General features: G+C 37.6%; 2 protein-coding genes across 2 annotated transcripts in view; both read left to right on the top strand.

The window, feature by feature from the left end:
* Positions 1-11,214, top strand: part of DPY19L4 (dpy-19 like 4) — a 68,258-nt gene extending 57,044 nt beyond the window's left edge. The window contains exons 18-19 of the mRNA XM_045287339.1: positions 11,010-11,096; positions 11,140-11,214. Coding sequence (XP_045143274.1) covers positions 11,010-11,096; positions 11,140-11,214 — 162 coding nt within the window. The remainder of the gene's footprint in view (positions 1-11,009; positions 11,097-11,139) is intronic.
* A 25-nt stretch (positions 11,215-11,239) lies between these two features.
* INTS8 (integrator complex subunit 8) overlaps positions 11,240-16,494 on the top strand; it is a 44,392-nt gene continuing 39,137 nt past the window's right edge. Inside the window, exons 1-4 of the mRNA XM_045287329.1 lie at positions 11,240-11,494; positions 12,587-12,761; positions 15,297-15,437; positions 15,793-15,864. Of these exons, the coding sequence (XP_045143264.1) occupies positions 11,365-11,494; positions 12,587-12,761; positions 15,297-15,437; positions 15,793-15,864 (518 nt within the window). The 5' untranslated portion in view covers positions 11,240-11,364. The remainder of the gene's footprint in view (positions 11,495-12,586; positions 12,762-15,296; positions 15,438-15,792; positions 15,865-16,494) is intronic.

The following is a 16,494-nucleotide window of genomic DNA, read 5'->3' as shown; positions in this document are numbered from 1 at the left end:
TTATAATAGAATTGAAATATCACAAAACTAATTGAAATGTTAGCTGAAAATATGTAACATTTAAATTAAAATAGAAGTTATATAAAGGAAAGTGAATTAAAAATATATATATACACAAAGATATATCCAGTATTCAGAACACCAAAAATTTGTCATGATACTGGTCTCATCATCTGCTGCATATTATAAGTGGGCACTTTCGTAGTAACTAACATAATGTATGACATACTGTATTTTGTTATTTTGTGACTGTCTATTGTTAGGCTTTTGTTTTGTTTTTTTCATTTTCCCCTAAGTTTGATACCAATTTAATCATGATAAAGCAGTAACTATTGCTTCCTTTGTATCTTTAAAAGTGGATATTTGAAAGAATCTTGTTCAGGGTTTTTAAAAAATATGGATGTGAAGTATATGATTCATACATTCATATGTTTTCTACTGAACAATTAAGTTAAAAATTTAAATATTTATCAAAATAGTATGTATACCAACATGAGCAACACCATCTGCAGATATAGACAGATGTAAAACACATGTACTGTTACTTACGAAACTCTGATGCAGTCGTTAAGAACAAAATGAGAATTATGAGAAAATCTGTAACAATTTCATCATCTAAATAACTATTCCTTGAAATATTTTCATATTTTTAATCATGTTTTAAAATTCCAAGTAATTAATTTGGTACTATGTGGAGATTTGGGATAGACATGTATTTTAATAAGATGCGACGCTTGCTTAGTTTTACTTTGTGTACCTGCTTAGCAGTTGGTACTCAACATTTTCATTTGTTAGTGTGCTACACAATTTACATTTTCAGTACTCTAAATTACTACACTAGAGGGGAGTATCTTTCATTTTCATTTTGTTACATATACATATATTTAAAAGTCTAAAAGCACATTCATATTTTTACACTAGCACTAGAATTCTTTGCTCTTTTGGAGCTTGAGCATTGTTTAGTGGCAATGTCATGTATCTGTATATTCCATTGGTTCTCATTTCATGGTTTATACAATTTTTAAACTATATTAAGACAGCTGTAGACAGTGTCCTTCAGGTTGACTTTCTATGTCTTAATAGTGAGTCACCAGCATTTCTCTTCAGGCATTATGGAAATATCACCTTAGCCATCTGAGAACACAGTGAACAGTCACAGAAGTACTTGTGATTAAGACATGTAAAACAATATAATTAAAAAGAACAACAAACAGTATAATTTAAAAGTTAGGCTGCGTATTTTGGATGAAATAAAACCACACTACTTTGTAATGAAAGATTTAACTAAGTCCTTATTGATTTATGCTATCATGTGCTAAATGAGTTTTAACTTTTTATATCAGTAAGTTGCTTTTGCTTCTGCTGGCTTATTAAGAGATTTTTGAGAAATTCAAGTTTTTATGTAATGAATTTTTCATTCAGCTGTAGTTGGAAAGGGGAATGTAGGTTTATTATAGAAATGGTATTGCTTATTAGAGAGCATATTTGCTTGTATTTCCCTGTAGTGAAAACAGCAGCATGAGAAACTGAGTGGGAGCATTGGATTAAGCTCCTTACGTGTGGAGTAGCAAATCATGAAGAGTTCTTCAAGTAACTCTACTTAGGGAAATTAGGGTGGCTAGTAGGTTTGACATTATAGCTTTAGTATAAATCAAAGTTTATAGCTTTTGAGTGAAAAGACTTTCAAAGAAATACAAACATTCTGCCTTTGATGTTGCAAACCCATTGAAATAAGTGCCTTAACGTATTTATTTCTAAATTGATTTCATTTTAAAAAGATAATATTCTTTCATTTACATTTCTTTCTGTTCCATATGAAAAATTTTATAACCTTTTAATTAATTAGCATAAAGAATCATCACTAGGCCTTTTTATTATTAACTTTAATAATTAAGCAAGTATTTGTTCAAAGTAGACATGGCAAAAACAAAAAAGTTGAGATGGCATTTCTGGCATGCTAAATTCACTTGTTTAGCTCCTTAAATGCCAGAAAAAAACAACTCAAGAAATAAAACTTAACTTGATAAGGAACATGACCATTGACTCTCTTCTGGTTTATATTTTTTCCAGCTCCGATATCTATATCTTGGTGCTTTTTGTTAGGCTGGTAGAACCTGTTTTACAGTCTTAGGGAGCATGTATTATATTTCAACATTAACTGTTTTAGCATTACTTTTTCTTTTTTTTTTAAGTATTACTTTTTACCAAGAAAGACATCTTTTTTCAGAAACTAAATCATCAGTAGTTTCAGTGTTCTGTTGCGCTATTCTGCACAGGTTCAGATTGGCTAGAGGAAAAGCAGAAATGAAAGTCAAAATATGTAACAAATTGTAGCTAGAAAGTATGTTTAAAAGAAAGAATAAAAGAGATGATTAATTTCCTGAAGGGCATTATGAACAGTCATCGATCGTATCATCCCTCCATCTTACGCCATGACTGGAGTGAGCATCCAATAAATGAGTTGAATTGAAGTATTATCTTAGTGTAAAATTTAAATTCAAAAGCTTGACTGAATTTCTGAAAGAAAATAGAAATTATTTGCTTTTGGGATTGGTTATTTTGGCTCTTTATTTTTGAAATGTTAAAATATTTTGGTGCCTTTTGTTTTGCCTTTTTATAAAATTGGTGGGATATGTCAAACCTGTGTATAAGTCAATTTTTAATAAATTATTTTAAAGTCACAAATCTCAAATGGCATATATTATGAATTCTATATAATTAAGAACCTTTTTCAAAACTGCTTCTTGATTCATAGCTCAGTATACTTTCTATTTGCCCAACTTGTTAAGTCTCCTTGGTCCCAATATGTGTGAGTTACAGCCCTGAAAATACAAGTGATACTTGTTAACTTTCAAATATTTAGGGTTAATACTTTAAATAAAATTATAGGGAAAATACAAAAAGAGTACATTTGACTTAACTGTTTTCTGACCATCAAGGTTTTTAAACAGTGCTAAAAGGTTTTTAGAATCCTATTTGCTAAATGTAACATGAAGGCAACTTAATTTTCATCATTTCTGTTTACGTAAGTCTTTAGCATTGGTAGCAAGCAGCTCTGGTGATGCTGCAGGGTTTGTGTTGGATGTCTTACCACAGAATCAGCAGTCCAAAACCACCAGCTTTCTACTCACAACGATTCAGTCTTGGAAACCCCAAGGGCAGTTCTTTTTTGTCCTGTAGGGTAGCTGTGAGCCATAATTGACTCAATGGCAGTGAGCTTTTTGAGCATTGGCAGCATTGTCATGTTGGCATATTTAACTATATATGCAATTCTGTAAGAGACACTGAGGAGTGGTAGGTGGCATGGAGTCAATCCTGACTCAGACCGATTCTATAGGACATGGAGGAATTGCCCCATAGGGTTTCCCAGACTAGTCTTTACAGGATTATAGGGGTGTTTCTGCTTTTCAAATGGCTGCATCAAAACGTTAGGATAGAGGAGCTGCAATTTCTTCACAGCCTCATCAGTGCTTTTTAATTATAGCCAGCCTTGTGTGTAAAGTGGTTTATCATTGTGGTTTCTATTTGCATTTCCTTGATATGTTGATTGACACATTATTTGTATATCTTTGTGATCGTATCTGTTTCATTCTTTTGCCCGCTTTTAATTTGAATTGCCTTTTTATTATTGAGTTGTAAGAGTTCATTGGATAGTCTAGATAACTCACAGCCCCTTCTCAACTTTGCCCTTGGGTAAATGCTGCCCTTTCGATAGTAAATGGTTAAAAACATTTTAGTTTTTAATTTGATGAATTTCTACTTTACTTATTTTTAGTTCAGTTGCTTATGCTTTTGACTATTGCCAAACCAAAAATCATAAACATTTACCCTTGGGGTTTCTTCAGAGATTTTTATTCTAGTTTTACCACTTACATGTGGTCCTTTGGTTCATTTTTAATTAATTGTATATGTGGAGTAAGAGCCCAATTTTATTCTTTTGCATGTAGTTGTTTACTCAGGTGATTCAGTAGCACTTGGTAAAACAGGTTATCTTCTCCCCACTGGGCGTTTTGGCACCCTGTTGAAATCAGTTTACCATTATTACTGGACTACCGACTTTATTACACTGATCTAAATGTCTATCCTGTGTCAGTCCCCCACTGTTTTGGTTGCCCTGGCTTTTGGTGAGTTTTGAAATCAAGGTAATTTAAGTCTTCCTCTTTGTTCTTTTTCCCCCAAGATTCTTTTGGCTAATCTGGATCCTTTGCATTTCCATATGATTTGTATAATCTGGTTGTCAGTTTTTATAAGAAATCTGTTAGGATTCTGATTTGGACTGGCTTGAATCAATTTGGGAGGTATTGTCATCTTAACAATGTTAAATCTTCCAGTTTATGAACATTGGATGCTTTTAAAATTATTTAAATGTTCTTTAATTCCTTTCAACAATGTTTTCCAAATATAATTTTTATATTTCTTTGGTTAAAATTATTCCTAAGCTTTATTTTTTATTCTATTGTAAATGTAATTATTTTCCTAATTTCATCTTCAGATTTGTTCAATTTGAAATAAAATTGATTTTTATATGTTGTGGTTATGTACCATCAAGTTACTTCCTACTTGCCTCAATTTTAAACGACACATCTGCCTCCTAAGTTTCCATAGACTGTTATCTGTTTGTTTTATTTTATTTAGTTTGCTAATTTTAATAATTTTATTTAGTTTGCTGCTGAGAAGACGTGATTCAGTAGTTTCTGTATGTACCCTTTATTGATATTGATTATATTTTTCCAGTTGTGAAACATTGCTCACCTTTTCTTAATTGTGCTTTAATATAATCTTTCAAATTGCTTTTCTCAGTTTGATCCTATATATTTCACAAGACAGCATAATGATTAAGGAAAACCTTTTTTTATTAGGCTAATTATTATTTGCTTTTAAACACAACTTCAGGGAATGTTTTTGTTTTAAGGTTTAAAGATGACTTAGTAATAGTTTCAGGGGTTCATCCACTTCCCATGACTCCAGGAAGTATCAGCTAACGATCATTTGAAATTCGGTCATATATTTTCCCCTTTTGATCCAGATTCTTTATGGAATCGTTGATCAAAATGTTCAGTAATGGTAGCCAAGCGCCATCCGGTTCTGTTCTCAAGGGAAGGAAGACCGTTGGTTATAGATGCAGTTGGTCGTGCATTTTTTATCTTCCTCTTCTCTCTGATGCTCCTTTATTCTCTGTTGTTCCAGGTGAAGAGAGATTAATTGTTGGGCCTTGGGTGGTCTCATGATTCTAAGACCCAGGGCACTATGCATCTAACTAGGAGGTAGAACAAAAGCACTAAATCTAATAGTAGGCCAATCAACTGTGATGTCCCAAGAAAATACACCCCATGAGGTGTTTGAATGTACGTAAGCAGCCTAAGAACCTATATTCTTTTTCACAAATATATCAGAAATGCTGCCAATTCAACTTTTTTAAGTTGTACAATTTGATAGAAATTAAAATAATTGTGCAGCCTTACTTTTAATAATAGTTCTGTCACCATTGTCTTCTCCCCACCTCCTCAAGAAACCACTATAAACTTTGCGTTCTACACATTTGCCTCGTCTTTTGATATGTGAAGCCATGCAGTATTTGTCCTGTGTCAGTATAACGCTTTCCGGTCGCATCCACATGATAGCATGTATCAAGACTTCATTTATTTCTGGCGGAGAAGTATTCCATTGTATGTATGTACCACATTTTGTTTTCCATCTACCTGGTGATGGACAGGTAGGTTGTTTCTATCTTTTGACTACTGTGAATAGTACTTCAGTGAACATCATTATATAAAGCCTGTGTCTGAGTCTACTTTCAAGTCTTTTGGGTGTGTACCTACGTATGCATGGTATTGCTGAATCAAATGGTAGGTGTGTTTTTAGTGTTTTGAGTAACTGCCACACTTTTCTAGTGACTGTACCTGGGCTATCCCCTTTACAGGAAAAGATGGCCAAGTTTTTCTTGCTGTGGAACAACTGATAGGTTTAAACCACTAATCTTTTCATTTACAGTCAATTGCTTAAACACTACCAGGCTACCCTGATTTTTGTTATAGTGATCCAGTGTCCAACAAACTTGCTGAACTTAATGACTGATTCTAATTGGTTTTTGTAGCTTTTTAGGGCTTTATAAACATCTTATCTTCTGTGCTTTTGGATATTCTTTTTTTCGTTTTTTTCGGTTTTTTTTCTGTGGGCGTTTTTTTTTTTTTTTTGCCTAATTGCTCTGATTAGAACTCCCATACATAAGTTAGAATTGGTGAAAGTGCACATCCTTGTCTTGTTCCTGACCTTAAGCAGAAAGGAACTTTCAGTCTTCTACCAGTACGATATCAACAGTGAGTTTTTTTGTAGCTCTCCTTTTATCTGACTGAGGAAGTTCCCCATTCCTTGTTGGTTGGTTGTTTTGTTTTGTAATCATTTTGTTGGGGGCTCTTAACAGCTCTTATGACAATTCATACGTCCTTGTTGTCAAGCACATTTGTACATTTGTTGCCATCCTTTTCAAAAGAATTTCTTTCTACTTGAGCTCTTGGTATCAGTGCCTCATTTTCCCCTTCTTCCCCCACCCTCCCAGGTTGATTGTTTTTAATCATGAGAGTGTGTTGGATTTAGTCAAATACTTTAACTATTGAGACTTACAAACTAACAATTGATTTTGACTGCTGAACAATCTTGCATTCCTACTTTTTCATACTTTTTAATCCTACTTGATCATATTGTATAATCTTTTTTATATGTTTCTGGATTCACTTGGCTAGTCTGTTGAAAGAAATTTTAAATTGTAATTATTGTGGTACAACTTAAACACATACTTACCTTGATTTTAAATCACACAGTATTCCTTTGTTAAGTTCAAACAACTGCCTCATGGTCTCTGTAAAGTTCCACAGGAGCACAATGGAGTATTCTGGAATTCTCATTCTTTGGAATGTTATCTAAAACTTGTTAGGATCCACACAATTGAATGCTTTTGCACAGTAAATGAAGTACAAGTAAGCATCTTTCTGGTAGGTTCTCCTTGCAGCCAAGACCCATCAGGTATCACCACTGATATCCTTCATTCCACGCCCTCTTTTGAATCCAGCTTGAAGTTGCCACAGTTCCCTGTCAATGTGTGCTGCATTTTAGTTACTTTCAGCAAAATTTTGCTTGCACGTGATAATTTCCACATTCTGTTGCATCACATTCCTTTGGAATGGGAACAACTACGTTTTTTTTCCTATCACTTGGCCAGATAACCCTCTTCCAAATTTCTTGGCAGAGATGAGTGAGCACCTCTAACACTTCTGTTCCATTCCAGGAGGTGTGATTGCTTTACTGTCATCTTAGATTTTATGAGGGGGCACTTCAAAAAGTGCATGAAAGGGTAAACAATAAAAATAATACGTTTTTCAACATAAGGTCTATCTGGGTCAAGATACTTGTGTAAGCAATGATACCAGCCAAATCTAGTCCATCCCTAAAGAATGAATGGTCCTGGGAATTTCACCATGCCAATGCAGTCGTTTTTACTGTATTAACTGAATTAAAATGGATGCCTTTAAAAGACTTTTCAAGATTAAATAAGTTAGAAAGCAATTGAGTACTATGAGGATGATGCCTAATGGTTTCCTGTCAAAATTATCACAAAATCTCCTGTCTGATGGGAGGTATGAGCAGAAGCACTGTGGGGAAACTGCTGAAGATTTCCCAGGCATTCTTTCCTGCTAAGAGTTTGACTAACTTTCTCAAAATACTCTCATAATTAGCAATGCTACTGTTCTGTGACCCTCTAGAACAGGGGTGCTCAATACGTTGATCGCAATCTACTAGTTGATCGCAAATATATTGCGGGTAGATCGCATGGCATTAAAAAATAGACGTAAGCCTATCATTAATTCTGTCAATATACAGCACAGCAAATCAGATGCAATCTTAGGTGTCAAATGCATGCGCAAACAGCTGTGCTAAGTGCAGCAAAACTGACAAGCTTAAGTTATTGCCAATTTTTCAACCTTTTTTTTTTTCCTCTTAAACGTAAGAAAGGGTATTAAAATGAGGGGGAGAAGCTGGACCAAGTAAGACAAAAATGCATCACTTTCATATGGAATGGGAGATGTTGACACTAAGCCGCCCTTCCGCTGAAGTCCAGAGCGCAGGAACAGTTCTGGAACTTACTCGCAGAGGGAAAATACCCAGACATGAGAAAATGTGCTACCTCCTTGACTGCATTATCCGGCTCTCCTTATTTATGTGAGTCAGCCTTTTCCCACATAAAGATCATTAAGTCCAAGTACCGTTCCACCATGACTGATGATCATTCGGAAGTGTGCTTGAGGCTGGCTGTCAGCAGCTACTGTCCGGACTATGTATCCCTGGCTCATGCCATTCAGTACAAGTCATCAGAGTAAACTCAAGTAATGGCAAAAAATGTGCATAGTTGTGTTTTGTGCAACATGGACTCATGCGGTTATGCAAGGTACATAGACATACATTGTACATATAAAGAATTCTCAGTGTATTTATGAATAAAGGTAATAAATAAAAATAAATATGTTCTGCATTTTTGTAGTTGGTAGATCATTTTGACTTGATCATTTTATAAGTAGTTCACATGCTGAAAAAGTGTGAGCACCCTGCTCTAGAAAGTCAACAAACAAAAGACCTTAAGCCAGCGGTTCTCAACTTGTGGGTCTCAACCTCTTTGGGGGTTGAATGACCCTTTCATAAGGCTCACGTATGACCATCGGAAAACACATTTCTGATGGTCTTAAGAAACAAACCGTTCCTCTATGCGTCTACAGGCAGGTCTGCACTCATGCAGATATGCCCACATTCGAGGGCCTGGTGTGATGACTGTTAACCTATGCTATATACCATGCTTTAAGACAAGTTTTCATTTATTTGTCATTAGAAATAAATATTTCACACTGTATAATTACATTTTTTGTGTGATGAATCAGTATGCTTTAATTACGTTCAGTTTGTAACAAAATACATCCTGCATATCAGATATTTGAGTCAACAGCAAAAATTACAGTTATGAAGTAGCAATGAAAATAATTTTATGGTTGGGGGTCACCACAACATGAACTGTTAAAGGGTCGTGGCATTAGGAAGGTTGAGAACCACTAACTTAAGCAGCCCCGAAAAACTGTTGGCCATGACCTTCAGCCTTGATTGGTCTGCTTTTTCTTTTTTTTGGTCTGCTTTTTCATTGGACCATTCCCACCTCTTAGTAGCCATGGCTTTGACTGCTTTTTCAGCCCTGTTTCATCTATTACAGTTTTTTTAAGAAGTGCTTCAGAATCTTACCCCCACTTCTTTAAAATTCCCATGGAATGTTCTGCTTGTTTGCAGCTGATCTATGTGCCGTAGTTTTGGTACTTATCAAGCAGAAACTTGGCTAAACTTTAATTTTCCAGTCAGAATGTGTAAACTGAACCAGTTCAGTTGCCTATGGTGTAACTATAGTTTTGACTTTCATTGTTGGTTCTCTTCAATTAGCCCAGCGACAGATTTTCTTGAAAATTGATGTGGATAGTCTTCCATTGTAGGTTTCATCTTTAACATTGTCATGGCCCTGCGTAAAATGAGTAATCAATTTATAAATTGCTGATTATCTTGGGCTGTTCCCATCTTCATAAAGCATCAATTATTTCATCATTCGTTCATCTAACTTTATTAAACTTGATCTTTGTTCATGCTTCAATTCTAACAGAATTAATTATGCTCTTAGAAGGTATATTTTCAAACTTTTATCCTTTGTGTCTCAAACTAGATCCTGTTCAGACATGTTATAATAATGCCAGCTTATCTTGGTACAAAAAAAAGTTTTACTCCAGACATAGCTTTATTCTCAGTATGCAGCTCATGTAAAAATTAACAAAATTGTTTTATAAAATGATTCTGAAGTATGTAAAAAAACGTAAAATTTTCTTTTTAAATTCTCAAAAAAAGTTACTGATCCAGTTCTAATCAGATCCTGGCTTTTAAGGTTCAAAAAATAAATTGGCATAGTTTTAGCCCTTTGTGTATACCAGTATTAGTACTTGTGAGCTGGGGTTTAGGACAATGTTTTCATTGTAATGAGTGATATTTTAATAAAAGTTAATAAAATTTTGCTATGACTGCACAAAATTATAGACACTTATTTTGGTGTCATCTCCTCGGTCACCAGGTCACAGGTGTGGTCCACCTTCCGTCCATACCCCTAGGGGACCCTTCTCTGTCAAGTCCTCTCTGTGCAGAGACTGGTGAGTTTAGAGCAGCAGCTGGTAGACTTACCACTGATCTTTCCTTTAGCAGTCTAGGGCTTTACCACTGCGCCTCAGGAAAGTTAAACTATCCAAATGTGCTAGACGTCATGAACTCTAAGGCTTGCACAATCTTTGAAGACTCTGTGCGCGTGCAATTTTAACCACTTGTTAATCATATTAAAAAATACAAGAACATTATAGAATGCAGGTAAATGTAAAATGGTGTTAACATTTCCAGCAGGGACATCAAGAGGATTAGTTGAAAACTCATAACCCAACTGTCATGGAGTTGATTCTGACTCAAAAAATCTCACTGCTGTCAAGTTGTTCATAGCGACTGGGCCCTATAGAACAAGTCGAACTGGTCCTGATGGTTTCAAATTGCTCACCTTGCGGTTTAACAGCCTACTGCAGGTCATTTCCGACCAGAGCAGTCCTAGCTAGTGTTTCCGATTCTGTACATCCTTGTGCCAGCAGAAATGGAGGTAAATGTGGGCTTAGCAATATCTTTAGCCGCGGTTGTCAGAAAGACTAACTAGGTGCTAAATATTGAGAGTTCTGAGAAGCAGCAGAGACTGGATTTCACTGTAGGCTATCATTTGGGTTCCGCAGCCAGAGACCGCAGCGGGTAGCACCCGCAGAAGGGACCTCCTGGAGGAAAATCTTAGAAATGGCGGGATTGCAGTCCCTGAAGAGACTTCAACTGGGTCACAGACCTGCCACGTTTACTGGTTACGAGAAGACCGCGAAGCCCGTTGCGTGTCTAGATGTGGTCTTTTTTTCCCGTAGATACTCCAACGTTGGAAGAAAAGCGCACCTGAGACAGCTTTTAAGGGAGCCGTCTCCCATAGCAACCTGGAGGCGTGGTCGGCGGAGGCCCCGCCTTCCTCCCGTCGAGTTTGCACGGCGATTGGTCTAGAGGCCCGGCGGCGGTTGCAGGGAGGCGGAGCCGGGGCGTCCGAGCTGGCGGCGCTACGTCGCCATTTTGAGCTGAGTGGGTTTCGGGGACGTTCCGAGTGCGTTCGCGCTAGAGCTCCCAGCGGCCTCCTTGCAGGCCGTCCCGCACCTCCCAGGCCCCGGCCCGCGTCCGAGTGCCAGGTTGGAGCCGGGAAACGTCCCTGGGGGCAGTGGCGGCGGGGGCAGGATGAGCGCGGAGGCGGCGGACCGGGAGGCGGCCACCTCCAGCCGGCCCTGCACCCCGCCGCAGACCTGCTGGTTCGAGTTCCTGCTGGAGGAGTCGCTGCTGGAGAAGCATCTGCGCAAGCCCTGCCCGGGTAAGCGCCGCGCGTGCCGCTGCCTCGCCGCCCGCCCCGGACCGTTCGCAGCCCCGCAGCTCCGGCCCGTCGGGGCACGGACCGCGCCGTGCGCTGGCCGAGGCTCCCGGCCGTGTCCGAGCACCTGTCCCCGGCGAAGAACAACAAAACCAGCCCCACCCCTGGGGCCGGGCCCGGAAGCCCCCGGGCCGGTGGGCCCTTTGGGCGTTTTAGCCCCGGCGGAATCGGAACCCTTCAACTTACTGAACTCGGGCTGGTATACATTTGGGGAAAGGGGAAAAGTCAGCTCTTGTAATGCTATCCTGATACGAAATAGTTTTCTCTTAGGTTCTTATTTGACGCATTTGTTACTCAATGAGATTTCACCGACTCTCATTAACAGCGCAAATTAAGTAAGGAAATCTTGGCTAGCAGGAAATGCTGAAACAATTACCAGATGGCTATTGCATTCTGATGATCATGATTAATATACCAGTTTTGTGGTGGTATTGGGGACAGAGGTACCAGCATGTAGGCTGCTTGCATTTGCAAATTCAAATAAGGCTTGTGCAGTCCTATGGTACCCGACTGTGTGTGGTTATTGTAGTGTTTGTTGTATTGAGTAGTTTTAGCACCCACATTGTGCCATTTTAATTCATTCCTTTTAACAAACGCATGTTGAGTGCTTTCTGGGTGCCAGGCACGGTCCTCAGGGCTTCACATCTGAGGTTCACATCCACTGAGGTTGGTGGCCCCGTGCTCCCTTTTCCCTTGGGAGAAAACAGGTGCAGAGAGGTAATGAGCACGGTCCCATTATGAAGTGTCAAAACAGTATTTCTCAAGCCTGCACCTCTCTTCTCTAATTGGCATTGGCTACTTGAAATCTATAGCATTAGGTGGCACGTTCAGGCAAATGTTCTACCAGGTAAAGGGCTTTCTTCACTCTCTCTGTTCTTTACCGGAGGGCAAGATTCTTATCAGCCATTCCTCAGTCATTGTAAGGTCTCAGCAGTGTGGAGTCTTCCTGTGGCAAAACAGGGACAACTAAAATACAAGTAAATCCTTTTGTGTTAAAACTTAACTTCAGGATTTTTTTTCCTCCCCACACCTTAGATCCTGCACCAGTTCAACTTATCGTTCAGTTTTTGGAGCAAGCTTCCAAACCTTCAGTCAACGAGCAAAACCAGGTGCAGCCTCCACCTGATAACAAGAGAAATCGCATCTTAAAATTACTGGCTCTTAAAGTTGCTGCACATTTGAAGTGGGACTTGGACGTATTAGAGAAAAGGTATCCATGATTTTAAAGTGTTGCATTTGAAGTACTGTTTGGATGTCTTGGGTAATTCCACATATTTTGAAGTTTTATTTAGTGCTGTGGGTTAGCTCTTCAGCTGCTAATGCAGTCAACAGTTCAAACCCACCACTTGTTGCTTGGTGGAAGGATGAGACTGTCCCTGTAATGATTTAAAGCCTCAGAAACCATGTAGCGTCCTCATGCGTTGGAATCCGCTTGATGGACAATGGGTTTGTTTTGGTTTCTATATGAATTTATAAAATCTTTTTCCACACTAATGCCCTTCAGATAAAAATGATCTTTCTGTGTGTTTTTAATAAAATATGTAAGTATTTTTCCAAAAGTTATAAAGCATATGAATACTAGATGAATTTACATGGCCCCAAAATACAGCATGACTGAAAAGCGGTTGTGGTCATTTTATTTGTAAGTAGTATTGATCCAATTTTAAGCTCTGAGCTAAATATTCTTTTAAACCATAAATAATGTTAGTGATTAGGCAGTTAATGTTTTATTTTTCTTATTACTTTTTTTGATGTAGTAAATAGACAAAATTCCTCAATTTGAGAAAAAAAAACACTTCTGTTTTCATATCTGAAGAAAATGAATAAAAATGATGAGTTTTGCATATTATGGATGATTTACCATGGACTAATTTTCCTAATTTTATTGATAAAAAAGCAATCAGGATCTCCCAAGTTATTAAAATTGCTATTAGAATAAATGCTTTTTTCTTTAAAAATAAATACTTTCAAGGCTTTGTTTAGAATATACTTTATTTTCAGTCCCTTATAATGAAGAAGAAAAACCTATTTGCTGTAGGACATTTGAATGGATAGATAAAATATGAAATAGAGGAGAAATATTTTAAATGCTTTGTGTATTTTTTTCTTGACATATTTTTAAATAATGTGATCATACCTTGTATTCTATTTTTATTTTTGTTTTTTTCCCCCACTTAACGGCATATTACTAAATATGAAATCATTTCATGTTTTGCAAATTACTCCCTTGTAAAGATAAATTATTAAATTTGTCTCTATTGACAGTAATTAAGTTTGCTTCCAGTTTTTTAACTATTATAAGTCACGAAACTCCCAGCAGGTTGATTCTGACTCACAGCGACTTTGTAGGACAGCCTTGGGATCTCTAAGACTGGACTTTATGAGAGTAGAAAGTCTCGTCCTTCGCCCTCGGAATAGTTACCGTATTGAACTGCTGACTTTGCCATTAGCAGCCCAGTGTGTAACCACTACACTACAGGACCTTAAATATCTTTGCCAGTAAGCTGTATGTTTGTTTTATGTTTTGAGTTATACCCTCCCTTGGTATAGATTTCAAGAGCGCTGGGTTTTGCCAAAGCATTTTTAAGGCACATGATCCATAGTGCTAGGTTATATCCCAAAGAGTTTTACTAGTTTTGTTCTTTGTTTACTACTTGTAATAAACAAAACAAAACCCTTTTCACTACATATTCTCCAACTGTAAACATTTGAATTAGAAAAGAGGGAAAACAACTCATTTTATTCTTTAGTACTTAGGAGGGTTCCTATTCATAGTATTCATGTGCTTTATCTTATAACTGATGGGAGACTCGAGAGGTCAAATAGCAATATATTTTACAAGTATGTATATGTGCCAATTGGGAAATTGAACAATAGTTGTATATTTAGTCTTCATTATTAATTTTGAAGCTAGGATTGTGGTTTAGTTCAGCTTTGACACTTTGAATTGTTTCGTTCTCACTGCCTTCAGGTTTATGCTGACTCGGCGACCCTGTAGGTAGGACAGGGTAGAGCTGCCCTGGAAGTTTCTGAGCCTGTCACCTTGATGAGGGTAGGAAGCCCATCTTTTCTCATGACTGAGTGCTGACTTTTTAGATTGCAGCCCAGCTTGTAACCACTACACCATCAGGGCTCCTTTGGATATATTCTGAAATATTTATAGAAGAAGTGATTAAATATTGAGGATTTGCTTCAAAATCATGTAGAAAGGAGGGAAGTGGGTGAGGGTGTAGATGACAGAAGACTAATTGAAGCTGGATGATGAGTAGATTGCAGTTTATTCTCTTGTTATTGTTGTGTGCTGTCAAGTCACTCACAGTGACCCCCTTGACAGTTGAACTGCCCCAGAGGATTTTTCTAGGTTCTACACCTGTAGGGTCGCCAAGTTGGAATTACTTGAACGCAGTTTCTTGGTTTTGTTTTTTTAATCTTAACAGTAGATGATTGCCAGGTCATTTCTCCCAAGAACTGCTGGATGGTTTGAACCACTGAACTTTCAGTTAGCAGCCAAGCTTAATCATTGTGTTACTTGGGGCTCCTTTATCTTTTGTGTATGTTCACATGTTTCCACAATACACCGTTCAAGTTAATTTTTTCAGTGTAATTATTTTGGGGTAAGTTGCTAAATTTCAGAGTCATAAAACGACCCTGAAGATTGAGTTATTTTAGCCACTTGATTGCTATCAGTGAAGATACTGAATTAACTGTTTTTTGCTTTCCTTTTCTGTTTGCCTTCCGGGTTAAGCCTGTCTGTTCCAGTGTTGAATATGCTGCTCAATGAACTGCTCTGTATCAGTAAAGTTCCTCCCGGGACAAAGCATGTAGCCTTGGATCTGGCCACTCTGCCTCCGACCACTGCCATGGCTGTCCTGCTGTACAATCGATGGTAAATATTGCGTACAGCCAGATATGTGTGTGGCTTCTCTAGTTGGGCAGTGCTTTCCCAGGGCGTCCTGTGGATGGGCTCCTTCTGTTGCAGAGATCTCTCAGGGGATCTTGGGAACTGTGTGTCTGAGGATGGAGAAAGTGTCTTTGGCTGCATAGATAAGAATAGCATTCTTCCAAAAAAAAAAAAAGAATAGCATTCTTCCAAAAGGAAAAAACAAATCACAGGTGCCTTGTAACATGTACTAATTAAAACTTCAAATAATTTATAATGCAGATCGAAAGCATACTTGAAGAAATGATTGAAGTCATATTTATAATGTATTAAATTTCCTTTATATTTGTCTTTTCTTCAGGGCAATTAGAACAATTGTTCAAAGTAGTTTTCCTGTCAAGCAGGTGAAACCTGGACCTCCTCAGTTAAGTGTGTAAGTTGGAAGATAGGATAATTACTTGGCTTTTTTACCCCCTTTTTTCTTTTTCAATTTGAAATGTTTTGTAAGCTTGTCATACAGAAGAGCAGAAGTGGGAGGGTAAAAAAAACTACATCAAAGATTCGTTTGTTGGTTTAAAATCAGAGAAGCAGATATCAGATTAGTCAGCTAGCATTGAGTTGACACTGATTCAGGGTGCCCTGCATGTCAGAACTGTGCTCCAGAATGTCCTCCGTGGCTGCGCTTGCAGCCGTTGCCAGGCTGCGCTTCTCCCCTGCGCTCTGTGGACTCCAGCCTCCAGTCAGTAGCCCGTGGGTTAACCATTTTCACCCCCAAGGAGATTGCTTTAGATATCTAGAGAGCTCAGAATTAGAAGGGGAGGATTTGTTGAATTTTGCTATTAATTTTGATAAATATTAGCTGACCTGCTTTAAAATATGAGCATATTTTTCCATTTAGTTAAATTTATATTGAATGAAATATACTTGTTCAGTATTTATTATAGTTAAATATTAATTTAGATTTTAGTTAATGACATTAGTTGACAAGAAACATGATGGGTTCTCATGGCGAAATTCTATAGAAGCCAAGGATTGGAATTTAGAATTGATATGAAAGTCAGCA

This window comes from Echinops telfairi, unplaced genomic scaffold (genome assembly GCF_000313985.2).
Source record: "Echinops telfairi isolate 266 unplaced genomic scaffold, ASM31398v2 ScPeMD7_1;HRSCAF=3_0, whole genome shotgun sequence".
In the NCBI taxonomy this organism is placed as follows: domain Eukaryota; kingdom Metazoa; phylum Chordata; class Mammalia; order Afrosoricida; family Tenrecidae; genus Echinops; species Echinops telfairi.
The sequence above is the reverse complement of the archived record's forward strand: the minus strand, read 5'-3'. Positions and strand labels throughout refer to the sequence as shown.